This window comes from Syngnathus typhle, linkage group LG16 (assembly GCF_033458585.1).
Source record: "Syngnathus typhle isolate RoL2023-S1 ecotype Sweden linkage group LG16, RoL_Styp_1.0, whole genome shotgun sequence".
NCBI classification, from domain to species: Eukaryota; Metazoa; Chordata; class Actinopteri; order Syngnathiformes; family Syngnathidae; genus Syngnathus; species Syngnathus typhle.
This window is the reverse complement of record NC_083753.1, coordinates 6,414,578-6,442,153: the sequence shown is the minus strand read 5'-3', so window position 1 is coordinate 6,442,153 and position 27,576 is coordinate 6,414,578. Positions and strand designations below refer to the sequence as shown.

The 27,576-nt window shown below is 42.2% G+C and overlaps 2 protein-coding genes across 4 annotated transcripts; both read left to right on the top strand.

The window, feature by feature from the left end:
- The first annotated feature begins 17,882 nt into the window (after positions 1–17,882).
- Positions 17,883–18,626, top strand: olig4 (oligodendrocyte transcription factor 4). Its single transcript, XM_061302131.1, has one exon. It carries the CDS (start codon positions 17,883–17,885, stop codon positions 18,624–18,626), a length of 744 nt encoding a protein of 247 aa, XP_061158115.1.
- Positions 18,627–21,658: 3,032 nt separating this feature from the next.
- On the top strand, positions 21,659–24,866 carry bsdc1 (BSD domain containing 1). Of its 3 annotated transcripts, none has more exons than XM_061301778.1 (11): positions 21,659–21,747; positions 22,282–22,336; positions 22,411–22,527; positions 22,627–22,794; positions 22,898–22,952; positions 23,018–23,133; positions 23,222–23,290; positions 23,444–23,528; positions 23,612–23,989; positions 24,192–24,295; positions 24,375–24,866. In XM_061301778.1, the coding sequence occupies exons 1-11, from the start codon at positions 21,737–21,739 to the stop codon at positions 24,402–24,404; spliced, it is 1,188 nt and encodes a 395-aa protein (XP_061157762.1). In that variant the 5' UTR covers positions 21,659–21,736; the 3' UTR covers positions 24,405–24,866. The 3 variants fall into 3 exon arrangements, with proteins under 3 accessions (XP_061157762.1, XP_061157761.1, XP_061157760.1); XM_061301777.1 differs by having other exon boundaries at positions 23,612–24,022; XM_061301776.1 differs by having other exon boundaries at positions 23,612–24,037.
- Positions 24,867–27,576: the final 2,710 nt, after the last annotated feature.

Genomic DNA, 27,576 nt, shown 5'->3' with positions numbered 1-27,576 from the left:
CTCTCTCCTTCATCCAACACATACACTTTGACCGTTTTGTCTCGCCGAGTTCCGATAAGTCACTCGGTTACCAAATAGCTGATACTTGGGTATGACGCTTGCTTTTAATCATCTTGATTTACAGTACTCAGCATAATTGACCATACTGGGAGGAGAAAATAAATAAATAGAAGAAATTATTGATGATGCTGGAGTTAATCCTGCACGGATGACAAGATGTGACTCCGCTGTGTGGAACAAGAGGATGAACGTGGTGAATATTAATAGCGGTACTTCCATTTCACAGATTTGGATTTTTGCTTTGCTCCAGTTCCGATTAGACTTGCTAAACGTTCTCAAACGTAACAGGCAGCTGGAATCAAAAAGACAACACACATTCTAAGCGGGCCAATGGAAGTGCCTGCCATTTTCAAGAACCCATCTGGTCTGTCAGGCTGGAAAAAAAAAAGAATGCCAAAATAACAGTCATTAAGTTGACAAATGTTTGCAATTCTTTGTATATTCTGGCAACAATTATAACAAATGCTTATCCTGAAAAGTACTTTTTTGGAATTGCTTTCCTCTTGCAGCATCTGCCAATGTCTTCTGGCAGTTCTGTACTCATTAGCAAGCAGGCTGGTGTTAAGAGTTACTCCATCTGCTATTCCAAAACGTCAACAAACTGCACTCAACAGAGCATAATTCATACAAAAGACCCTATTGTACAAACATCCACACAAACTATGCACATTCCACCAACTAACCAATAACTAACCGACATATGTCGGTGCAAATCGTTCTTTCCCCGCTGTTTATATCACTGACGCTAAATTAAAAAAATAGCAGTTTTATATTTACAAACATGACAGCAGCACTGGTTTTCTCATCACACTCCCAGCAGGAAAGAACAATTGTTTGAAGAGGACTGTTTATCTTTCTGCAAAACACCTTGCAGGGAGTCTTAAATGTTTTTACAAACTTTTGATTTTTTTCCTCTTACAAAGTGTTGATAAAATGCATGTACTATAAATATAATCATACAATAATACAAGCAATATGGCAATTGTATGTATGGAATGAAGCGGCTTAGGTCCGGTGTGCATGAAACCAAAATAAACTTGACACGAATTGGATCATGTGTCCAATCCTGCAGAACATGTATGCAGTCTTCAAGAAGATAATCACGTTAGTCCTATCATCACATAATCACATTATGTCTAATGTGAGATAGATTGGTAAGATGATCTATACATGTACTGACCCACATGATTGTTCCTTTTGCTTCCATTTATTATCATCACAACACGATAAGAAAATATGGTTGGATTTCATAAGCAGAACTAAAATGCAAGTGAAAAGAAAAACGCAGGGTGGAAAGGGTGTGCCAGAGTGGAGATATGGCTACGCTCTTCAAGCATCAGCACAATAGCAGGATTACCATCCTTATGATGGATTTCAGGGAGAGGGCGGTGCAATCTGTCTGTGGTAAAAAGGAGCCTACAACAACTAAAAGGATTTGCGTGAGTGGAACATTTATAGCACTGAAAAGATAGTAGGTGAGAGGAGCATGGTACTGCTCGAACGTTCAGACTACAAATCTGTGCTGCACTTGTTTTTGGTATACTGTAACCCGGCCGGCCGTTTTGATTGGCAGCGTCAAAGCAATCAATGTCTATACTGTCATTGTCAGCAGATGCACTTGATGTTGTATTCAGTTCAACAAAGTGTTCATTAACGTTGCTTCCTGCCCGCCCTGCATCCAATGACTGTTAATTGTAATCATAATAAAAGTTAATTACTTCCTGGTGAATTCAATGCAGCATAAAGGAGACAAATATCTTCTTATGCTTGGCTGCTTGGCACTAAAACACTGTCAGACTTAAATCAAGTCCGCGTGACATCGATCCCGACTGTCTCCATCCAAATTGCTGTAATTTCCTTATTGACCAGAACTAGTGTAATTAATGAGCTTTACTACTGCACACAAGACCTTTTTATTTTTATTTTTATTTTATATGAGATGTTTGAGTTGTCGATGCACATGTGATTATTCAAGGTCAACAAGCGAATGTCGGTGACATTTGCATTGCCAGCCTTCTAACTATTGGTGATGAACTTAAGGCTATTCTAACTGGAGGCCTGAGCATGACCTCGCATTAACATATACATAAACTAGATGGGAACAGCCAATTTGCAGTTTGGGCATGGAAACACTTCAATGCAATAATAGAGGCATCAGTTACTTTTTGACTGGTACTAATACAAGCATCAAACATTTCATGAAGTAAATAAACCCGCTCAGTAAAAGGGAATTGCCGTCTTATTTTCTTTCCAACCAACTCACATATTTGCATTTTTGTGTATATTATTGGCAGTTCTTCTTGAATTATATATTTTGGGGGATTTTTCCCCGCTGTAAAAAAGTAAATAAAATAATAATAATAATAATAAATAAAATATAAAAAAAGGTAATAATAATCATTATGTGTTGAACATGCCTCAAATGATCATCTCTCACTGAGAACTTTAATGCTCGACACCACATCGGGCTCCAAGTATGGTAACTATGGCACCAATTTCATGAACCAGTGAACTGGTGGACATTTCGATGAAATGAAGCACCCCCTGTTGCTAGACTGTATGTAGACATCGTCTGTCCTTTTCAACACGTCACTAATTCATGGCTCAACAAAGATGAGGTCACCTTTGAGAAAGAAACTTCTCGAGGAACATGAAAAAACATGCATGTTTCTGTTCCGAAGCTCTGAAACAATTGAAAACATTATTTTTTTTTTTTTTTATGTCTGAAGGGATGAGAGTGCCGTGCGGTTATACAGTATCAACTGCAAGATCTCCCTTGAGAATGCCGTTGACAGCCAAGTATGTCATGTGGACAATTGAAGACCACCTTGGATATTCTGGCTTCCCTCACATTCTAATAATGCATCTGCCTTTTAAGCTGCTCATCAGGCTTTCACAATGGAAAGCCTGATTACCCTTGAAGATTGTCAGTATTTTCACCAAACTGCCTCCGGTCTTTCTGCATTCCAGCAGATCGTAAAAACGTCACCTTCATCACGACGGAGTTGGGAGAAGAGCCAAATGTACGTGATCAAATGGAGCTGGCCCGTTTCCCGAACCTTCTGTCAGCTAATGTTTATGTTGCCTGAACATTGGCTGCACTTCAGCACCCCATTACCTCGCTGAGGCTTCTCCTCATTCATTTTCACCCAACTTGTAATCATTGGCAGCATCAGCTCAGAAGGTCCAACCAGAGCTGACAATCTGACAACAATATCACATTGAGGAACCGAGAAATCATCCGTTACAGAGTAGTCATCATATTTGTTTTACTAACTAGACACTAGTGTGAAAAAGAGGATATTGAAATTGGAACGAGGAAATGAATCCTCTCTGTGTTTCATTTCATTTCTCCCTCGAGTCGGAGTTATTAATGTCTGAGCTTTAATTGCGTTGTGAAACGTGCTGATTCAATGCGCTTATCCCGCAAAGGATTCATTTTTCGTTTTATTTATTTTGACAAGAAGCCTGTTGAAATGATGTTGATCATAATGAATGGACAGGAATAAAACCCATGAATAGCGGAGCAGCACATCCTTTTTGCACAGGCTGCTTCCATTTTCATATGCGCTTGATGGACTCCTAGTACATTTCATTTTTATGAATTCTGTTAGATTTAATCATTTAATATATATATTTAAAAAATATATAACTGTCAACACTTGATCTCATACACAGTATAGACAACACAAGAAACTTTTGAAATCAGAGACTAGTAAAACATTTGATCCTGAAAGGGGGATCCTTCCATCTGTGGTCCCTTCTCAAGGTTTCTCATTTTCCCCCTGCTAGGGGTTTTTAAGTTTTTCCTTGCCCTTTTGGGAGCTTAAGATCAGGGGATGCTTTGAGAATAATTGTCAATTTCTGTCTATGTGAAGCCCTTTGAGACTGCTTGTGATTTAGGGCTATACAAATAAACTTGACTTGACTTGACTTGATATTTTAAAATGGTTTGTTCAGCATCTGCATAAAATCTTCCTCTGGTTTGTATTCATCCTGTTTCCCTGTGAGTAGATCTTTGTTCCCATTCTGAGCTTGTGTGCATCAAAGATGGTGTGAAGATTGAAGTGAAGATTTGTGGTTGTCACTGGGACTTTTGTTCATCATAAAAACGGGGAAAATAATGCAAAGTGCCATGAATTATTTTCACATTGTGTACAGTTTATCATCGGAATGAGCCATGATACACCATTTCAAATTCTTACCGCAACATAAAAAAAAAAACCATGAATACCTGAAAGGGGAAATGAAAACTGTCTTTGGAAAAGCATCATTTTTGTCACACCGGAATAAATGAACTGTGCAGGTGCACACCTCAATGTGATTTAGAGCGCGTTATTTTTTTTTTATGGCAGCGAGTTGCACATAAATTGCTGGGTGTTGATTTTTGGGGGGAAAATCCACTTTGCATGTATCACGACTCAATCTCCATTTGACCTAATTGCAACATGCACGTGTGGAATAGCTGTCCACAGTGTACACTTCACGGCTGTCATTAGGTTATCCATTTGCTCGGGATATGTTACCCTGTGATATCTAGCACCTCACAGCAGCGTGCAGTGTGTGGGTGTCATGTGGTATTGGAATTTTTTTTATTTTCAACTGAGAGGGTCAGAGAGTCTCCACAGGGCTGCTGCTTCTGCTACAGATGGCTCATTAGACAAGTGTTTGAAAGAATCCTGTCTATAATTCTCGTTCCACTGCCATCTCACCATCCTCCTGTCACAACACTGCACCACCTGCTCGCAAGAGCCACATAAGAAATACCTTGGGTGAAAAGAGAAAAAGCAAAATTCAGGGTGTTACCCAAATGTTGACATCCTTCGAAATATGAACCGAAGTTTCTAAATGTCCCGGAAAATACCGTAATTTTCGGACTATAAGTCGCAGTTTTTTTCATAGTTTGGGTGGGGGGGGGGGGCGACTTATACTCAGGAGCGACTTAAAAACATATATATGTTCACTTTTTTTGGCATTTTATGGCTGGTGCGACTTATACTCCGGTGCGACTTATAGTCGGAAAATTACGGTATTTATTTAGTTATTTTAAATTATTTTTTATTTATTCTGACCAAATTGTAACAACATTTTTAAACCAGTATAGATTGTATCACCAATCTCACAAGGCTTCGCAAATGTTCAATTGACCTCCATACGCTGACCCTCTTTCCTTTAAAGAATAACAAATAATAATAAATAACAAACCATTAAGCCTTTTAACATATTGTCCAAGGGTTAGGGACACTAAAATACTTCATGATTGAATCCTGCCATAAATAGTTCATTAATTCAATTGAAAAGTACCGCAGATGTTTTCTGGCCAAACTATTAAATTTGGAAGTTCTGGGTTCTCCTAAATAAGAGATTCTTTGATGATCCAACTGGCTGGGGTACTTTGGAACTTTTTAATGGGTTGGCGCAATCCATTCCAGAATGGAGACAAGAACGCTTAATGACGAGGACAACGAGGTCGTTCTCTTTACCTTAAGTAGTGGCGCTGCAGCAATTTATTGATTTACTGTCATTTTATGACTTCAACGCTATATTTGTCTTTTATCTTTCCCTGTGCAATTACGGAAATGGAGGCAGTTAAAGGTGTGGGCACAGAGGTGACCTACCTGCTGCATTCATAAATCAATCGACATGACGCCTTCGTTTAACAACACTTTCCTCATTACAGTGTGTGTGACTGTGACGTTTTCTTTTTTTGGTCAGACACTCCATGCGTACCTGCTATGACTTACATACATGTGTCCGCTGTCTTGGGTCTATAAACCGGTCATGAAGTTCCCGTGGTGCTGATTTAATTACTCTGATTGAAACGGGTCCCCTGAGATGGACTTGAGGCAGCAGGGCCACGCTGCCTCATTGCTTCCATAACAATCAGCATCTTTGAAACACACTTAGATGCATCCCTGGCTGCCTCTGAGGTGGACCACTATCCGTCCACTCACCAATATTAATAATAATAATAATAATAATAATAATAATAATAATAATAATAATAATAATAATAATAATAATAATAATAATAATAATAATAATAATAATAATAATAATAATAATAATAATAATAATGCAGTGGCTGCTTGGACAAAAATTGAACTATAACATTATTGAAAAATAACCTCCAGGTTCCCGAGGGATTATGGCGGTGGCTCCATCATATCACTAATGAACCCTGACTTCAGTGACCTCTGGGCTCCACAGAGAGTTGGCGGTCGCGACACAGTGCGGCTAATTATTCTAGACCTACCATGGAGACCACACCAAAGATTAGAGGGGAGCAGTAGCATAGTAACTGATGAGTAAGATGCTATTGTGGTGAGTTGGCGGGTTCAAGGGCGAAAATAGAAATCAAAATGCAGCTAGTTATGCAGTCCAACTTGTTTCCAATATGATGTGTTATGCACTGACAGTTTGCACTACTGCTGTAAAAATAGATTAGTTTGAACAAACAGTATGAAAGGAACAACTGCAGTGAATTCAACAGAATTTGCATTTTAGAAAATGTTGACAATCATGAGACACTGTTTGGTTCTCCACCTGTGGGTTTTCAAATCTCTGGGTGGAGACTCCTTCTCCTCCTCCACAAGCTTCTCTGGGGGGGCCATCACACCCACAGTTACCTCAGCTCACTCGCTCTCTCGCTCGCTCATCAGCGTAGAAAGCCATCAAAGAGTTCCCAGCAGGCATTGATCGCTAACACGATTCAGCCATTAACACGCTATTATCACCTCCTGTAATGGAGTCATTTAGCTTCTTCACATTTCTTTGAATGCTAATTAGCTTCTGCACTGATGAAGTTGAATAACCAACATGTTCAGGACTAAAGCTCTTCATCTGAAGAGGATCTTTTACAGCAAGAAAAACAGTTCCTCAATTTTATTTGATGATAGACTTAAAAAAAAAATACAATGCAGAAATGAATCTTTGTGATTTTTCTGTTATCTTAAACTAACCTGATCTTACAGCAACTTTGGGAACAAAGTGAAGGATCTGGGTCACATTATTAGCAATTTGGAGAAGACATCCTTTGAGGGACACCATAGAGCTCCTTATGGGAGATCTCGTCTAGCCTGCTGCAAATTAGTCTCAGTAAGCCAAAAAGGCCACGTCACGTGGAATTCTATATTTATCATAATATTCTTCTTCTAATTTCTCAACAAAGATCTAAAAAAAACGATAAATATACGGATTTCTGTCAACCTTGCCAAGCTTTTGAAATGATCGCTTCAGGAACATTTCTTGGAAATCACAATGTCCCATCACTGCTGAGCACCTTTGTACCTTCAAACAAGGGACTATCAAGACTGTATGAGAAATTCCTCAGATTCAAGCCATTCCACTAATGTATCCATGGTGTAAACAATTTGTATTTTATAGCAGAATTGATCATCTATGAGGAGATCAACAGCACCCTCTATCCAGCATCTGAAGGACCTACCACAAGTGGGCCACCTAATTGTACTTGGGTTTTATGACACCTTTGCAGCACTCTATATGTTAATTAGAGATGAATTCATGCCAACATGGCAGTAAAAACATACTGGATGAAATTACTCACGGGAAGTTAATCTTCGTTCACCTCAATCTCCCAACTCACATATCTCCCTGGAGGTCAGTAAAACAGTTTGGCTGTAAAAATAGAAAGTTGTGATGTGGGGAAAGGGTTAACAAAGCTTTTATCCCCCCTCGCCCAAATGAATGAGGGAAATATGAATTTGGCTACATCCTTTTTGTTGATTAGTTATCTAGATCGTCTACGTGAAAGTTGACGTTCATATAACTGGAGTCAAATTGCAAGGAGGCATCCCGAGAGAAATCAAGTTGCCTCTCGGGTGTTCTTTATGTAATCCGAAATGCAAGAGAGAAGACCAACGGAAAATCTACTGTGTGCTTGTTAGAGTGAAGACAGGAAGTGCCTTCCTTTAGGGCCTTATCAGCATTTTTGCACGTTGTATGCCAGTGCTCATCCCTTTGTAGTGCTGATGATTCATATTTTTTCTTTCGGGCCATGCAATAATACATGTTCGATCTGCATGAATGTTTTGGCTGATAACGGCATGTGGAAGGAAAACATTTGCTGCAAAGTTTCTCTTACGAATTCCAATGCAAATGAAGAATATTAAAATGGGCATTTCCCCGAGTAGCGCTAAAGCGTTTATCGTCCGAGTGACCTGTGGTTCAACCCTGTTAATAACATCTAACCCTAGGGTATATTTTAAGCACCAGAATCATTTTCCAATAGGCGCGCTTTAAAGGGCTCCATCATTCTCATGCATGAGCATCCCCAAGGTGATGAACTTCAAAGGCTGGTCAAACATCATCAGCCGCAGTGCTGGAGTGTAACTCAATGTGTCAGCCTTTCATCGTGACAAGCAAATGTGCCTCATCATCTGTCTTCACTGCATTATTCATCGGAGGAGTTGAAATGAGAGACTCAGACATAGTCCATCTCTGTTCAGTGAGAGCCCGTGCAGCCTTTAGCAGAGAGTACAGGGTACAAAAAGGGATTAAAAAGGTGATTTAAAAAAAAAAAAAAAACGGTATACGTGCACGATGCTGATTTTTAAAAATATATGTGTCCATGAAAATATGTCCTCAGTGAACCCACTCACAAATCAACCTTGAAGATGTGCATATTGACTCATCCATCCATCTACCTGTCCTCATTTGGGTCGTAGCTGGAGCTCTTCCCAGCTGACTCTGGGCAAGCGGCCATCGACACACACTAGACTGATGGCCGCTCAATAAAAGGTCCACATTCACACCTATGGACAATTTCGATCGTTTTTGAATAGTGGGAGTAGGCTGGAAGACCTGGCGACAATCCATATGCAAACCTCACCCAGAGCTGAGAACCTCAGAACCATCAGGCAGATGTGCTAACCACTTTTCACTATACTGCTCACATGGGCTGCTGATACCATCAATTCATCAAGTAACAAATAAACTTTTTTTTAACAAATGATGACTCAATATACGATATATTGTATTTTGTATATATATATATATATATATATATATATATATATATACAAATAATAACTCAATATATGCTATAAGATAGAATGTGTATAGTTCTGTGGCTTGAACTGATCACCTCAAAACCAGACTGTCCACAAGAGGGCACTTATTCCTACCAATGTACCCAGAAAGGCACCTAATTATGAAAATACATAAGATATGGATATGGTGGTGGTGTTTTTTTTTTTTTTTTTGGCAAATCACTTTTGCAGTTTTAAATATTTTTAGCTCGATGTCACTGTCTGCATTTTGTAATCTATCTTCCAAACTCTCCAAGCGGATACACTGTAAGGATGTTCATCTCCCTCGGAATATTAATGACTCAGTCGCAGGCCAACAATAAAATGGTTAGTTGACCATTTTATTGGGTGTGTAAGAGTCTCCATAATAATCTGCTGTTACACTACAGCTGTAAATTGCACCTAAATACAAACTACAACGAGCGAGAACATTTATATGTTCCCCTGCATGCCGTTAGAAGTGATTAGGATCTGAATTTTATTAGCAATCAAAAACCTGAATAAATACTGCAGCAATGACTAGGGTGATTTTCTAAAGCATTATAAAACACAAATCGCAGTTATGCAAATGAGGGTGTTATGGATGTCCTGTGGCTCACATGCTGGATTTGTATGGAGCCATATGCTTCAATGCAAACCATAACTGTGCAGTGTGTGCAAGCACAGTGACTTCCCGAACCAATGGCTTCCATCACGTCACACCCCATTTAACCCCATTTTCCGTGTGCTGAATCTTTATGAGTGATTTGGGGAGAATTTTCAAGGTTTAAATATTATTATTTTTCCCAGTGCATTTAGCAGGTGTCAATTTTTTTGTAAATTCTGCCTTTTATTGGACCGAGTCACATGTGATCACCCTGGAAAATTTTAAATAAAAATCCAACTTGTTGAGACAGATTGGCCCATCCTCTGATCGGATCGGCGATGCTTTTCATATTTTGATATTCTGATAAATTGCCGTCAGCAACCCATTTCGATTGTCATTCAGCTTGCTTTATTCCTTCTGAGATGAACTTCAACTTGTCCAACCTATTCAAGTTCGACTTATGCGCCAGCTGCTTCAACAGTTACTGAGAAAGTGAGATGATGCGTCTCTCTTAATCCTCGCTCCCCATGCTCCTCTCATGTAACCTTTCCCCTGGCCCCGCCCAAATCCACGTACATTTTCTTTGGGGACAAAAGGCCCGTCCATGAATCCTGCTGACTGCGTGGCAGTGGTCCGGTCGCAGGGTTGCGCCACACTGAGCTCCCTTGGGGCCCACGTCCCGAAGGCTTCAGTATCAAAGAGCTGCTGGGTCAAGGGGCCGAGCAGAACCTGATTTAACCCTCCCGTAGCCTTTGCATCACAATGTGTGGCTATGTTCCCGCTCTTTAGCCCTGATGATATGCAGATGCCCCCACCACTCCCTAACAACCTCATTTGTCCCTCCCACTGCCGCCTGACATACAAGTCACATTCCAAATTCGGCCGTGCTTCAAAATGTGACCTTGACAGATAAAAGGTCATACGGCAATTGGATGTTTAAAACGAAATACAAACTTCAGCAAGCAAAGACGATCTGTAGAATAAAATCACGGAACTAGATGCTAATGTGAGCAGATGACGCCTCGGAATACTTTGAGTGGTGTAATACATTTAAATAGAAGTTAAAAGCTTGTTCATCCTTACCGTATATGTGTTTGTGTTACTATTATTTGTTAAAATGCGTGTCACATTTCTTTTACATCCATCATTTCTTATTTTATTATTTTTATATTTATTATATATATATATATATATATATATATTTATTTATATTTTTATTTATTTTATATTTATTATTTCTATGATTATTTATTATTTCCTTTTTTTTTATTTTACTTCAGGTTGTGTGTAAAAAGTTCAACTCTAACAAAATAGTATTCTATTTTTATATTGATCGTTTTTGCTAGACGGGAGAGCACGGTATGATGCATGCACTTCAACACCGCCGCAAACTTTTACTCGGAGGCTTTTTCTCGAGCCCGAGCATCGTTTGAAGTGCCGAATTTATAATACGGCTCTCAAACGGAATCTTGTAAAGAACACTAGACAGCCTTCAACATTGTTCAGGCCCAAGCGTTTTCACGAGTTCCGCTCGCCGTGGAAGAGCAGAAGGCAATTGTCTCAAGAGGAGGTTGGACTTGGCAAACTCAAATGGGAGGTGGGGGGGACGCAGAGGTCAAAGGGCACAATCTTACATGAGTTTCCTCTTTCACTGATTCCCAATAAAGTTGTGAAAGGAAAAGAAAATGAATGGCAGGGATGGGGTCACTGGGAGAGACACAATTGAGCCTGAGAAGGGAGGAAATCTAATCAGTTTGGAGATGCTAATTTTATGGAACACCAATTAAGGAGAGCTTTTATGACACATTTCGGGGAGAAAGCCAAACACGCCAGTCGTCCCCCTGTTGCTTGCCCATCTATTGTCAACGCTGCCCCCCCCCCTCCTCTTCTTCCACACACTTATCCTCAAGCTCAGCAGCATTGAGCCCAGCCTCTAATGGGATGGCACCTCCTTTCTGCCTGTCCTCACCCACATTGGGGAAATGAGGCTGTGTCTGTTTGTTGTTCGGCATGGCTGTGTGCACCGTTTATCACTGTCACGGCACAGAAAGAGGAGGGGGGGGGGGGGGGGGGGTGCTGTCCAATCTGGCCTGCTTGGGGGCTTTATGACCACAGGCCTCACGTACCCTAGACCCATACATCTCCATCGCTGCCTTTCGGGCACGACGACCTTTTGTACGGGCTCGCTCCGGCTGCCAAGATATGTGTCTGCGCCACTAATGAGGAGCAGTGTAGCCCTACTAACTAGACAATGACAGGAGATGGCCAATGTTTAACCAGCGAGCGGCCCACTCATGCCCTCGCCCGGCCCGGCCGGCCCCCCCCCTGTGCTTTTGCAGGCTCAGGGTTAATCTTTTAAAGGCCGGAGCTTGGAACGTTTCCCCTCCTACCTACTGCAGCTAAAATATACTACCACACAGTCAGTAGAGTTGTACTTTTATTGCACCTTCTGTTTAAGTGCCGTGTACAGCCCAAAGCGCTGATGACTCGACCAACCCTAAATCCCCTTTAGGAATTGGTGAACAGAAATTAGCGAGTGTCTGATGGCCTGTATTTCTGATTCCTTGACATGGATGTTGCTTATCTGTTTGCTCTCGCCTTCCATCTGTGCCTCACTTTGATGCACGCGAGAGAAATGCGAAGCTGGAATCTTTCTTTCATTGCTTCTCGTCCGCATCAAGTATTTACGGGCCCCGTAAACATGTATTGATATTTAATGCTGCACTCAGCAGGACGGGGTGTGTGTTTCTCCAAAAGTCACACAAAGAATAGCAATGACAAAGGTGCGAGAAGAAACTAAATGGCCCAGAGAGGCCACACAGCTGTATGCTTTTTGGCCCAGTGTTGCATCTGTAGAACAAACTGTGAGCTTTGACTCCATCCGACCTGGAGACGAGACATCAATTTGCCAGATCCTAGGTTAAATTGACCATCTAATCGAATGCGGTCAAATACGAGAACTGTATCGTAATTACAACTTAATCACTGTCTGAACTATTTTGCAAGTAGTTTATTTGTTGTACTGGGTTTCGTCAATCCATTTCATCATATTGATTTATTTGATTTGATTTCAAGGATGGCCATGCATGACATTGAATCAATGCAAAAACAAAATGACAATACAATCTCAAAATATTTATGTATAAAATATAAAATATATAATAAAAGAGCATAGCAAGTGGTAATCCAGATTTTTACGGGCATTTGACGACCATCTTGATTTTCTATCGTGTGCTGCAACTGGGTGATACCGTGTCGCGCTTTTTCTCATCAGCATTCAGATCCACCCATATGCGATTTAAGATTTAACGTATGCCAGTAATGAGCCACCCGAGTCCACATTTTACTTGTGGAGTAAATGTAAATGCATTAAAAAGAGGCAAAACCATAAAAACACTTTCAGACGCGATTGGTTTAAAATCATCTCAAATGTGACGCTGCAAATTAAAGTCTATTGTTCAAGGCAACGCAGCCGAATAAAAGTTTCGGAATGTTCTTAAGGACAAGCCATATTCCAAATTAAGTTATTTCTTTGAGTCGTGAAGAACTACAAGACATGTTTTGTGTGTCTCTAACTACCCTCATGCATCCTCAAAGAAAACATACACTTGATTCAGTGGGCTGTGCAGAACCCAAACGCGGGGCGCCCACACGCACACCAACGGACCATTGATCGCCTCGTCAATCAAGAGCCAATGAGGATGGCCAGTGGCCACCAACACTCAGGTTATTGTGTGCGTTGACCCCGGGGTCAGCAGTAAGTAGCTGAAGACTAAGGAACACACAAAAGGACAGCATCATGTACTTTCCACATACAGTTGCGTTGCCGCCGGCACCGTTCTGAATGGACACATGGCAGGCCTATCCACAGATGGGGCAGAGACACGGAGGGCTGGGTGGGGGGGGGGGGCCACCTGCGTTTCTTGTGTGTTCGTTGCCATGGTGAGGCCGCGCAAGCGGAGGTAACAGACTGAAACAATGGTGCTGATGAAAGCAACAGTCGTGCCTGGGCTTCGGGGATGAAGATTATTGGGTGTGCAAGTCGCCGATTCTATCAGACGGGATAACACAGAGAGAAGGAGGGGTGCACGGAGGGGACATGGGCGGGGTGGCAGAAGTTTGCAGACTGCCGACACAATGCCACTCACATGCCTCAGTGAGTGGCCAACTGTTCAAAAGTGTGACATGCACGCTGCCAAAGCGACACAATGTGGCTGTGTGCGTGCGTGCATGCGTGCGTGTCTGCTGGTTTGTTTGTTTTGCATTGATCAAGATTAGGGACATGCTAATGAGGGGGGGGGGGGGGGGGGGATCTATCCTTGCATGCATTCATACTCTTTAATTAGATGATCAGACAATTTAGCATCGCTGACCTTTGAAATAATCTAAAACCAGAATTATGGGAGAGATAATCCAGAGCATCAACTCTACACACAATATATATTTGCATATTTTATATAATAGATAACATTATTTACACATCAGGGTTTTATTTGCAATTTATTTGATTTTTAAAAAGCAATAAAAAAAAATCATTGGTCAATGAATTCTTTTTACATATATATCATTTTTTACAGGCGTATTTGTCAGCTAAGGGGACGCTTATGGTTTGCATTTGGGACTTTTAAGAGGCTAAACAAATGTGCGGTGACAGTCTCAGGAAGAAAGCATCATTAGCATCTGTACAAACTGAAGGGCAACATCTGGATCAGGGCCCTACACCTCCTGACGAGGATCTGCACAGCAACCCGTTCCGCACTTTCACAATGTCGCCCTCAGGCTAGTCTTTTCCACCCTGGGGTAATTTATGAAGTTCTATCAGCATGGCCTAGCCAATGTATGGGGCAGCCTGCTGACTGAGCCCATTCAAGGCAAGAAGACAAGGCACGGATTCCTTTTATCCGGCTGATAATCGGCACTTCTCCGTATCCTTCTCGTGGTTCCCCTCGCCCTGCAGCCCTTCCTCAGCATGTGATCTTGCTTTAAGATGAAGGGGAAAGTTATTGGGCTCTTAAGTCACCCATAAACATCCGAGAGGATTGTCATCGCATTGTGTTTTTTTTTGTCATCGCTGAAATGATGGCGTTGTCGCTGGCAGTGTAAACGAATAAATCACGGGACAGAAATAACAAAGAGCAGCAGCACTTCGCATCCCGTTTGGACACGATACTATTTTTCGATACATCCCGGTCAACGTGGGAGATATTAAAATTTAAATCCAATCCTGCTCAGGGGGCCTTAAGATATGAAAGGAGAAACTTGACTATCTTAGATATTCAAGTGCTGGACAAAAAAAAATGGAGCTAAACAAAAGCAGCTGGATTCTCCAAGGGGGGAACGCTCTCAACCAACATGCCCAGATTAAAGCCCATGTGTGCGTGCGTGTACAGAAGATGTAGCCCACTGATCCAGTTGAACAATAGCCAGCAGAGAGTGAAGGAAGCCTTTGGGTCCACACCCCAGGTTTGTCTTTCAGCTTAACACTTCATTGAGCCATGATAGGCCTTAATCTAGCCTGATCCTCAATCGCTACAAGCATATGCCCTCATTTTCTGGTCACCTGAGCACTTTCATTGGCGTGCACACCAAGGGGGTCTCTAAACCTTAAGAACGTCTGTCCGTCCCCCCCCAATTGGATGTAAGGTCCCGAAAGGTGGCGAACAGAGAAGAAAGTCAAACAGCCAAACGCAGGGTTAAAAATTGGAGGATTATGTGGAAACATGGAGGGTGGCTACGCATTCATTTGGAAAAACCCAAAAGCTCAAAGACGCTTGTGTCTCTCTGTGTGGCCCGTTGCCTCTGCAAACACATGAATAAAAATACCAGCCATTTCTTTAACTCATGCATACATCTGTGGTCCAAGCGAGAGATTAAGATGAGGTTTCCTTTATTCCGCTTGAGCCCCTAAATCATCTCCAGATACGTGGATGGCAACTGTTCATTTACAAACACACAGTTGCTCCGTCTTACATCTCAATGTATGAATGAGTAGCATGCTCCAAAATCTGATCTCACTTCGACTGAATTGGACCTTTAAACAGGCGTTGACTTTACACGCAGCCATTAAAATGTCTGAAAAGGCCGCAGAAGAATGAAATCGGGTGCCATTGAGTCCGGCATCGTTAATTAGGATCTGACCCAATTAGCCAAGGGGAATCCAGAAGCCATGTTGGCGCCGAGCCTAACGATGGGAAAATCCATATGCTCCAAATAAACGGCCCATGTTGCCGCTCGAGGTTCTCCAATTATAATATCACTACACGCTGGCAGGGCCAAAGCAGCCCGTGGGGCCCCCTGATGCCGCTCTAGCGGGGGGTCCTCGGGGCCCCCTTCATTCCCATTCGGTGTTTGAGAAGCACACACTGGAAAGTCTATCTTACACTCCATCAGTGGAGACTATACACTGTGCATGTAAATAAAGGCACACCATGATTGACTGAACGTTTGTCGTCAGTCGGAACCAGCAGAATGTGTTGTGTCAGGTCAAGAAAAAAGATGACGAGATGAAAAAAGGCGTGAATTCTGAAGCTTTTCTAAATTTGGAATAGAAGCTAATAATATTTGGCACATCCAAAGTCCTCAACAATATTTGACTTGGTAACATAAGACAAGTGTGATAATATATTTGGATTAATGCAATATGAAATAAAAAATGTGACCTATTTATATAATAATGAAATCTATATGACCTGCTAAAGAATGGGCTTGTTCCAGCATCTAAAAAAAATGATCTAAAGCTCGATATAGCTATCGGAAATATAAATTTTAGGTGGGAAATATGCTATCGGCTGATTTCCACTTAAAATGGAAGCAGCATCGTGTCCACGGGAGAGTGCAAGTGTCTTTATGGTTGAATTAGGGGAAGACAATGCAGCGCCCACTCTTTAGTATCTTTTTAACTACCTCCTCCCCGCTCGCAGGGCCCCCTTCCAGTGATAGTGATGCAATTTCGCAGACTGTTTAGAGAGCCAAGTCAAATTTATCTGACCTCTTTTGTTTTGGCCTCTGCTTGAATTGTATCTAGTGTGCCATTAACACTCCTCTTTACATGTTCAAGCAGCTCATACGGTGCTTCATGCCTCTCCTATAGCGTCGCATAGATACCGTATGTAAATAAGGCCTCGGAGGCATCGTATATCCGCTGCTATGGCGCAGGGCCTCGGGGAGAGAGCATGCTCTGCCACACTCTCACTTTTACTTCACTTTCATTCAATGTGACAAACGTGCAAAAATAATCATATAAAACAACGATGGTAAATGCGGGCTGTAAGAAATCATCTCTGTAAAGTAGCAACCCTATTATTAAACTAAAATTCAGAAAATGATCCCAATATATAAATATAATTATAAAACAATTCACATTTTCTAGACCATCTTTGTGTAAAGTATAATATGAGCACAATGGCACGTGTTATTAATACATCATCATTATTATTTGAATATTTGATTTGATTTAAAATATGACTTTCCAGTTAAAGGATTCGCTTGATGAACCACAGCCATTTAGTAAGGTGTAATGACAATAAAATTAATCATTAAATATAATGAAAGAATGATTTAATTGTGATGCTTCCATATTCCAAATGCAATTACAATGATTAAAATATTTGAAAAGGTTACAAAACAACAGATTTTCTTCCATATTTTCTCTATGGATTTACTTCTGAAAGTGTTCCATGTATGTAGAGCACTGTGTGATAAGTTCAATAAAAATGCAATTTCATAATCACAACAATCTTATCTGGAATGAAGTTTTAACTCTCTTAGTTAACTAACTCTTTATGCTACTTAACACCGGGTTAACGTGTTGTGGTTCATCGGGGATGTTGGGGGAGATGCTTGCTCGCTGGGTGAAGAGGGGATAAATGTGTGTGTGTGTGTAGGAAGGTGCAATGGGACCGCAGGACAACACGTTTGTGTGTGTGTGCGCGCCAGTTGAGGCTGAACATGTGGCCCTTCTGCAATTGGCTGTAGCTCTAAGTGTCTCATTATGCGCCTTATTGTTCCTTTGTTATGGTGGCTGTATAAATAGACCCCAATGGGGCCAGAGAATGACAGTTTAAGCAGACTGGTCATCAGACTCAAAAAGCAAAGCCAGACCACGAGGAACACGCACACATTGAGAAAAACTGCAAAACATCTGATTTTTTTTTTTTCCTTTTGGTGCCAGTCTTGCTTCAACCAAGATGGATTCTGACGCAGGTTCCACCTACAGCCGCTCCTCATCCCCCGACCTGGTTGTGGATGACTCAGCTGGGAGCTTCTTCTCGAACAAGATGTTTCAGACCTACTGCCACGAAAACCGCTCCGACAGAGAGGCCGACCAGAGCGGCGGCGGTAAAGCCAAAACCAGATCGCAGCTCAGCAAGGATGAGGTGCAAGACCTGAGACTGAAAGTCAACAGTCGGGAGAGGAAGCGGATGCACGATTTGAATCAGGCCATGGATGGCTTGAGAGAGGTCATGCCCTACGCTCACGGCCCGTCGGTCCGCAAGCTTTCAAAAATCTCCACCTTGCTCCTTGCCCGAAACTACATCCTCATGCTGTCCAGCTCATTGGAGGAGATGAAGAAGCTGGTGGGGGACGTCTACGGAGCCAACCAGAGTCGCGCCGGCCACCCGTCCATCAACCCTGCTGCATCTGCACCTGCCCATCTCCCCCTGCATCCTCTGGCCCAGACTCTCCACTCTCTGGTGGGCAGCGCCCAGCACCATTCATCCACCCCGGGCACAACAGCAGTTCCATCTCCACACTCGCCTCCGTCGAGCAGCTTCCTTAGCTTCCACGCTCCGGTCCAGAGCCTTCTGAAGGACCCGCTCCACCTGACCGGCTCCTACAGGCATTTCCCCGGGATGCCCTGCCCATGCTCACTGTGCCAAACTTTGCCCACACCGACCTCTTCGTTGCACAGCTTGGCAATGAACAAGTGACAGCTGGCGTTTCCATCAAGACGTGAAGACCAACAAAGTGCGGACTTGATGACCGGCGCTGCAATTTGTACATAATGTCGATACATTTTCCGCCATGCAAACTGCTGCTATTTTTTACGACCGGTCTCTTCTGTATTGCTTTAAGAGGAATATTCAAAATGGGATTTTATCAAGAATAGCAAATATTGTAATTTATCTGATGAAGAAACATTGTCAAAACGTTGATTTGGTATGTCTTTTTGTAGAGGGTTTTTATTTTCATAAATTAAATTTCTTATGATCATAACCTTCTGTGTGCTGACATTATTATATTTCCACTCAAGACCTTTTAAAGTGATATACCATCTACCAAGTATTTTACAAGTTATGTTTTTCAGTCGAGTTATAAGGACAAGGACAAAAGCAGTGCAAAAAAAAGGAGATTTAGGCTATCATTAGTTGCTAACCAGCTTTGGAGGCACCCATCGACCTCTCAAAGAGCAAAAGAGGGACAGAAGGCCGACACAAAGCGACACCGCACAAGCTGAATGTGGTGTTTTCGGAGCTGGGGGACCATCCATCTTTACCTCAACAGGGTGTAGGAGATGAAAGGACAACACAGGCGCCAGGAAGCCTCGTCACTTTTGTCCTGCGCAGGCGAGGGACGTAGCTATGTCCTTAAGATCTGGGACATCTATTTGTCACTGTCTCATCATGACTTGCTCATCTGCACACAAAGGGCAACTATGTGGCCAGTCTATTTGAAGCCTTTTTTTGATAACATAATTCATTTACTCTTGGTGTGAAATGTATTTGCACGTAGACTTGATAAAAAGATGAATGGGCTAAAGTGCAAACACACTGATTACCATGAAGATGATTTAGGCAAACAACACCACAATGACTTGCCTTCACTTAGCAACAAATCAAGCGTGTAAAATACATGCTTATCCTCCCACGGCTGACAGATGATCTGCAGATCAGGGGAGAAATGAAGAGATGTAACTCATTCTCAACCACCTTCCTCTTTGGGCCTCCTGCCTCTCCCGAGAGCCCTGAATGGGCTGGAACAATAGCCGTGCGTGGGACACAAAGGCCGGGGGTGTCCGAGCTCTCGTGCCTGAGACACCCCCCCTCCATTCAATCTACATTTCATCATGGTAACAAGCGCTGTCAGGCCAAAAAGCCTGACACCCTCACTCAGCACAAAGGCGGTTAGCTCTAATATATGAGGCTATTGACAGTGTAAGGAGCCCCTGTCAGTGCTGGGGAATTGTCAGCTGTGGGATGTCTCAGTGGGGGGAGGCAGCTGCCAGGCAAAGCAAGCGCTGAAGCTTCTGGCGTGCATGGGGACCGACCGCCGTGGCTGCATCACCTGGTGCCTGTCCCCTGACACACAGACCAGAGGTCCTCCCTCCTTTTATCAGGGCACAGGTGGGAATGGGAAGCAGAACACATTGCGGAGATTAGTGGAAAGCGGCCTCCCTTTGGTCAAGGTAGATAATTAGAGACATTGACTTGTGCAAAGCTGGTGTTTCCTGATGGGCACCAGATGGCGTTAACCCACGGTGCGGCATCGGCAGTCTGGTGCGAACGTGTCTGTCTGTGGGTGTGAGTGCGCTGTGTCATGGATACCCTTCTTAAATCATACAATATGGACAGGTCCTCTGTGGACCATTATGGGCTGTCATCAAGGCAATGTTAAGCAGCCTCAGCAGCTTTTGGTTGCAATGATGGATGAGGAGCAATGTTGCAGAAAAAGAATTCAATATGTGTTAGATGTTTTTAAGATTGTTATTGAGTTGCTAACTTTATCTCATTTAGTATACTAATATTTTTGCACTACACTATAGTATTTCTATGTTAAACTGGTATTTTCCAATGTCAATGGAGTATAGTTCACTGTAAATTGTGTAACCTGGTAGAACCAATTAATGACTTGATATTGTTGACAGATGGATATGGATTCAGATTGGGATCAATAGAGAAGCAGTCGTCTGTCTTGGCTCATTCAATGTGCATTGACAGAGTTAATTGGCAGACTGAAAAAGCCAATTAAGGCAAAAGAGACACTGGACAGAGGATACATATTGCAGGACATATGCACACATGGTGGAGCGTCTGGATGAAGGCTATCGTCAATTAAGTGACAACACACTTACAGAGCTTTGTTGTCTGTTTTTTTTTTTTTCCATTTGAGTTTAGTAAAGCCAACAGACGACCCCCCCTAGCCCCCAAACACGGAATACATACTAATGAGTAGAAAGCACAGCTGCTGAGGGGTCAGGACACACATGCGACGCACAAACGCACGCACACACACACAGCCTGTCTAGAAGTCGTTCATCACGGCAGGGGTTGAACAACTAATAATTTTGGGGAGTTAATATTGTATAACATCATATTATGTGTTCAGTGTTGCACACTCAGCATCCATTGGAGCCTGGTCATCCAGAAAGGATGATTCCTCCATCTGTGGTCCCTTCTCCAGTGTTCTTTTTCCCCCTAATGGGGTTTTGGGTTTTTCCTTGCTTGGTTTGAAGGGGATCGGGGGGGATCATTAATATTTGTCAAATGTGGCCTGGTGTAGCCAATATGACATATAATTACATTTTTGCATGTAATATTTTGCAGCTCAATGGTACAATGAGGATTTAAAAAATGGTCAATTGTAAGATTAAAATATGTTGCTGTGCATTGACAGACATTTGGCATAATTTTATGGTAAATGCCTGTGCCATTTTATTCCAGTTCTGGATAGATCCAGCAACATTATTGGAGTTATGTAAACAATTGATTTGCAACTGCAAGATATTTACACCTTATAATATTGTATGGCAAATGCTGAGCTGAAATATAAAAACACAAAAACAACTAAAACGCGTAGTCTTTTAGAATTGGTCTTCTTAGACCTCCGTAGATAGTATAACGTGACGACAACAAAATAAACACGACATATAAAGTAAAAACTAAAGGTGATCAAAGAATATTATTAGAGTGATATGTTTTTACGTATATGTCAATAAATGATGATGAAGAGGCAGGTATAAACAGTTTTCGTCACGTGTGTATCACTTTGACGTCACTGGGGTTAGAGTTCAGAATCCTGGTGATGATGTCATCTCTAAAAGATGGCTGAAGGGTGAGTGTGAAGTCGCGCATATTAGTTTTACTTTTAAAAGTTGCTTTTGTTGTCCGTAAATGAATTTGCAACTCATAACCTTGCGTTGTTATAATCTTTTTTTTTTAAACTACAGCGCACGAACTGCAATTTCTTTTCTTTTTTTAATGCTCAGGATCGTTAGGGGAAGTGCGTTTGTTTACAAAACATAGCATGGCTACCGTTAGCTTAGCTTGAATGTAATTGCTCTCGACGACGTTATCGCCACTTATCGAACGATGAAATCGAATAGTGCAATATATCCACGCTTGACGCGTATATTTAACTTGTCAAAAATGATTTACTAAGCATCGATAGAGAACAGCGAAGCGTTTATTTTGCCAGACCGTTAGCCTCCAACTGTCACAACCGTTAGCCAATTCGTTGCAAATTGGATCAGAGTCATTGAACGTTATACGCAATCTACGATGACTTTACAGCAATAAAGTGATTCTACGTGCATGCACATTTTTCAAGTTGATGTGTATCTAGCTAATATGAATCTTACGATGACAGAGAAAGCTGGTGGGGAGGCTGGCTTCATCAAAGCTACCAGGCCGTCAAAGACAAGGTAGTCATTTCTTTCCACATCCTATTTTGGCCCGAGTGTTTGCTCCAATTGTAATATCATTATTTTCCTTGCAGTCATCAGAGGCCTTAGAGTTTATTAAGCGAGACTTGACAGAGTTCTCCACGGTAGTGCAGCATGACACAGCCTGTTCAATTGTGGCCACAGCCACTGCGGTCAAAAATAAGCTAGCGGTAAGTTGTTGCTGTCTATTTTGTCATTGCATTTCTGGCTCTTATATAACAAACAATGTTATGTTTTGTCATATATTTGAATTTGCCCATTCTCTCTAGGTTGAAGGCTCATCAGAGGCCACAGAGAAGGTGAAGAAGAGTCTCTCTAGTTTTTTGGGAGTCATAACAGACACACTCGCACCACCCCCTGATAAAACCATCGACTGTGATGTTATCACTTTGGTGGCAACACCGGCCGGAACAACAGAAGTCTACGACAGCTCAAAGGTGGACTTTTATGGCAGTTTAATCCAAATGTTACATTGTTTTAAGACTTTTCTGTCAATATGCAAAAGTAACATTTGTACAAACTAAACCAATGACTCTACAGGCACGTCTCTACAGTCTGCAGGCTGATCCTGCCACATACTGCAATGAGCCTGATGGTAAGACATTCACTCAGTTATCTGAAGAACTTTTAATTATTATATAATTGTGGTATTTTTTTCAGGCCCCCCAGAGCAATTCGACAACTGGCTATCCAACTTCAGTATGGAGGATAAGAAAAGCGAGATCTCTGAGCTGTTGGTTGGCAGTCCCTCAATACGAGCGCTTTACACAAAAATGGTACGTGTACTTCAGTCATGCTACCGTGAGTTGCTTTGAACAAAAACAGAAAATGTTCATTTTTTGGGGGGGGATGTTTTAATCAAAGGTTCCGGCAGCAGTTGCCCATTCGGAATTCTGGCAAAGGTACTTCTACAAAGTATTCCAGCTGGACCAGGTAAGTGCATCCTTCAGTACATGGTGCATATATTCTTAAAATGAAGCGTATGAAACTCGTTTCATAGGCTTTGACGCCCCCTGCTGCCTCGTTCAAATATGAGAAATGTGAATGATAACTTCTCGAAAACGTTTATGATTTCTGCATTGTTAGGAGGAGGCACGGCGCCTGGTGCTGAAGCAGAGGGCAGAACAGACTTCCCAAACAGAGACCCTTGGCTGGGAGGAAGAGGAGGAGGGTATGCATGCAAGCAACTTACCGACTCCCACTTTTCAACCTGACTCACTCACACTACCTCGATGGGCTTTCTGTTTCTGTTAGACGACTTTCTTGGTACCGTGTCCTCATCACAGCTCAACTTTACACCCCCATTGGACATGAGGTCAACGCAAGCGCCTACCCCTTCGATGACAACCACGCAGCTGTCTCCCGCTGACGAACGCGACGCCACCCTCTCAGTTAGCAGCGACAGCGTCAGTCTGCCAACGCAGCTGGAGGTGGTCAACACCCAGTTGGCAAACAAGCTGACCGAGGTCACTGTGGACGACAAGATGCCAAAAGTGCAGAAGCCTGAGCAGACCCAAACGGAAACTGGAAGCCAGCAAGATGTAGCGACATCACGCATGACAGCAAAAGTAGAGGCCGGAAAGGAAGAAGGACCACATGACCTTAGAGTGTTTGAGCTGAACTCTGACAGTGGCAAGTCTTCGCCGTCTAACAATGGCAAAAAGGGTACATTCATCCGAGGTTACTTTTTGTTCTTTTTATTTGATTGTAGTCAGACATTTACTGCTCAGCATCAGGTCAACAATAATGCATGTCCAACTAAAATCTGTTTGAAATGATATTGCAGCCAAGTCGACAGAGAATTGAAGGCTGTTAATTCGCTTACGTCCACCAGGTTCTAGTACCGACGTGAGTGAGGACTGGGAGAAAGACTTTGATCTGGACATGACAGAAGAAGAAGTGCAAATGGCGCTCTCTAAAATTGAAGCGTCTGGAGAGGTTTGTGTTGGACGTCATTTTTGGTCGCTCATGAATCGGTGGCATACTTATGAGTGCTTTTGTTCTTGCTTCAAACTAGCTGGAAGAAGACTGGGAGAACTGGGAATGAGAGCCTCCGCTGCATCAACCATGTCCCTGCCATCCAAGCTAGTTCTCTGCAGATGAACCATGCGTTGTTAAATCTTTGTCCACACTGTCACCTTGTCATAATTGTCAGTTGGAGATCTTCCAGACGGGGTTTGGACCAGTTTTGGTAAACCTGTCGTAAAGGGGAGACAAGATTTAGGTCGGCCTCTAAGCCAGACAACGTGACGTGACGGGCCCTGACTATTTCTTGGAGCTACCCCGGAATGCAGAGCAAATGACACCAGTAAATAGATGGAGTTTGTAATCAAGAAGATGTGTTCCCACAACGATGGAGGAACTCTGTTTTTTTTTTTTCTTCATGTACGTTTTGCTGGCTTAACTGTAGGTTAAAATGGCATAAGTGCTGCTTGTTACCATTGGGAGATAATAAATACTACAGCAGTCATTTTTGATTATTATTATTAAAGAGCAATGATTAAGCCTACCCTTGCCTGCCTTTTTTTTTTTTTTTGCTTTTTATGCCAATATTTACAGTCTTAGCAGAAGTATTAACACCCTTAGATTTCCATTTTTACATGACAAGCTCCAAATGATTTATTTGAAGTTTTAATTCAAACCTGCCAAGTTTGACAGTCACTCGCAAACCAATATTTTTTGTTTTCCTCGATTCATGGCTATCTCTCAAAGTCATTTCACAAAAAGTGCTGCTGTCTGCACTTTAATACGATGCAAATCATTGGAGTTATCTGATTGCGCAATGTCTTGCATGTCTGTTATTGAGTGTCTGTGAGACTTAGACTCAAAAGTTCTTAAAACCTGTGACATCAATTTCCCATTGAGTTGCTTTCAGTATGAATTCTCGATTGTTCGTGCTATTAAAGGTATTATGAGATATTACTAAGTTTCATTTTTCTTGCACCATGAAATTATATTGATGCTGTTACACTTTTATTTGTATTTTTTTTTTAATACAAATATATACTGTCCTTGCAATTAACAGGAGGTTCATTTGCATATCATTTTTATTTTACATTATGAGTACCCTGAAATCATAATGATTCCAGAACAAATGAATGTAAAATATGACAGCTGCCACAGAAATGAGCCGGTCTGTATAAAACCGGTTGTAAGATCCCAAATGAAACACACGGAGTCAGTGTTGTTCCGTTCTTTTCAAACTCTGCCACTCCTTTCTTTTCTCATGGCAGCCGTCACACACACAGACGTGGATTAACCACATTACCATTGTTGACCATCTGCGCCTTTATTGATGCAAATTGTTTTCACACCCAATCCCTAAAGTGGGATGAATTCAAGCAGATTTTCTATGCATCTTTTCTAATTGCACTATTGTAGTTAATATGGGTCATTGCATAAAGGACTCAATCTCTGCTTTTCCCCCATTTTTATTTAGATTAGTGGAGCGTGATTGTTGGCTGGATTATTGAATCATAAATGGGTTGATCACTTAGTACAAATGCAGCAGTTTTTTTTTTTTGGTCACATCACCATTAACACTGATTGGATGTTTCAGAATCTTGATTTGTAATCTCCTGCATGTAAACATTCCCGCATCTCATAATAACAATTAAACATTCGGCAAATTCCCCCCAGCAGTCTTGCGAAATACTAATTGCTCATTTTGATGGAATTATTTGATGGCTCCTTCACAACCGAGCGGTAATGGATTGTGCATATGTTGCCCTAACCGGACCCCAAATTACACAGACACCATATACGTTACATTCTTTCTTCCTCCCTCACTTCTCACTTACTCAGCAGAAAGGCTATAAAGGAATTTCCTGTTGAAGGCCACCACCCAAGCTTCTCTTTACGCATGTGTGTTTACACTCCACCACTAACGCTCCACTAGCAATTGCCAATATCATGCTTGGATCATTTGACCAAACAAAAACAGTGGAGAGAGGTCTACGCTCCTCCAGAGGAGCATTCCTCATCATCCATTGTTGACACAACACCTCCCGTATCCCATCTAGCATGCATGCCATCAACAAGTAGCTACATCTGTCCCACATGCTAAGCACAAAAGATGAGCTCATTGTCTTCTTATTCTCCAGACCCTGAAGGGAGCAACCCTGTAACGGTCTCTCCCGCCCCCCCTTTTGCCTTTCAATAAGCACAAAAGACTTGCTCTGAGGGACAAGGCAGACACCATTGGAATGTGTTGCCAGGGTTTCTATAACTAGCGGCCTCTGAATTCACACTCATTTCATCAGCGCCTCTTTTATGGATCCCAAACACGCTTCACATATTCACTTTAAAATGTGTGAGTGAAGATCAAATTCGAGTTTCCGCTTTGTCGGAAGTTAGAATAGAACATTTATGTTTAATGCATAGGAAGTGTCAAATAAAATGAACCCAAGGACTCTTAAGACGGTCCTTTTTTTTTTTTTCCCGTGACAAGGATTTTTTCTAATGGTGGGAACTGGCCACTTTGTTTGGATGAAGCCGTGTCTGGGAGGAATGTGGGCTTTAGTTGAGGAGGGGATGCAGGGGGGGGGGGGGGGGGGGGAGGAAGTATGATAACTCCCACCCTATTCAGATTTACGGTCAAAAGCAGAGGCTCCTCTGGGTGCACGTTCGGGGACGAACAGACTACTCTGCAGCGGCCAAAGCAAATGTTTAGTCACTCAACCTTTCGCCATTCTTTACGTCTGCTTTTCTCCTCAGCGAGCCCTTCTGGCTGTCTTTATGCTCGACATCTTCTCGTTCTTTGACCGGTGCGTGAAGAGCAGCTGTACAATGAAGAAGGAGATTTCTTCTTGAAACTTCTTCTCAATGGCCAGTTCATAAAACGGAAAAGTCTGCACAGGTCACATGGTAGCCCGTGTCCGGTTTTCTCCTCTCTTTTATGCATTGACTATTTGAATTATATGCATGACACCACACACAGATCCACAACAAAAGATACACAGTGCATCTTTTCAATAACAAATCAAACCTCAGTAGCTTCCTTCCTTCCTTCCGTTCCTTTCCATCCTCTTTTCATTACTGTCCCTCCCATGCAGTCATTCATTAAGTCTCCGTCTGCTCCGGGATACCATTCAACTGTCCCTCAGCACTGTCTGCCTTTCCCTCATCCATTAAGAAGACCACACACATTCCCTCACATCATCTGGTAATTGGAGATAACAACGTATTGAGTGTTTGGGGGGGGGGCAACTGGAGTGTGA

Coding starts and splice junctions, on each gene's coding strand:
- olig4 (XM_061302131.1), top strand. CDS start 17,883: ATGGATTCTGACGCAGGTTCCACCTACAGCCGCTCCTCATCCCCCGAC.
- bsdc1 (XM_061301776.1), top strand. Junction 22,953..23,017: donor ATACTGCAATGAGCCTGATG/GTAAGACATTCA, acceptor TATTTTTTTCAG/GCCCCCCAGAGCAATTCGAC. Junction 23,529..23,611: donor CTGGGAGGAAGAGGAGGAGG/GTATGCATGCAA, acceptor TGTTTCTGTTAG/ACGACTTTCTTGGTACCGTG.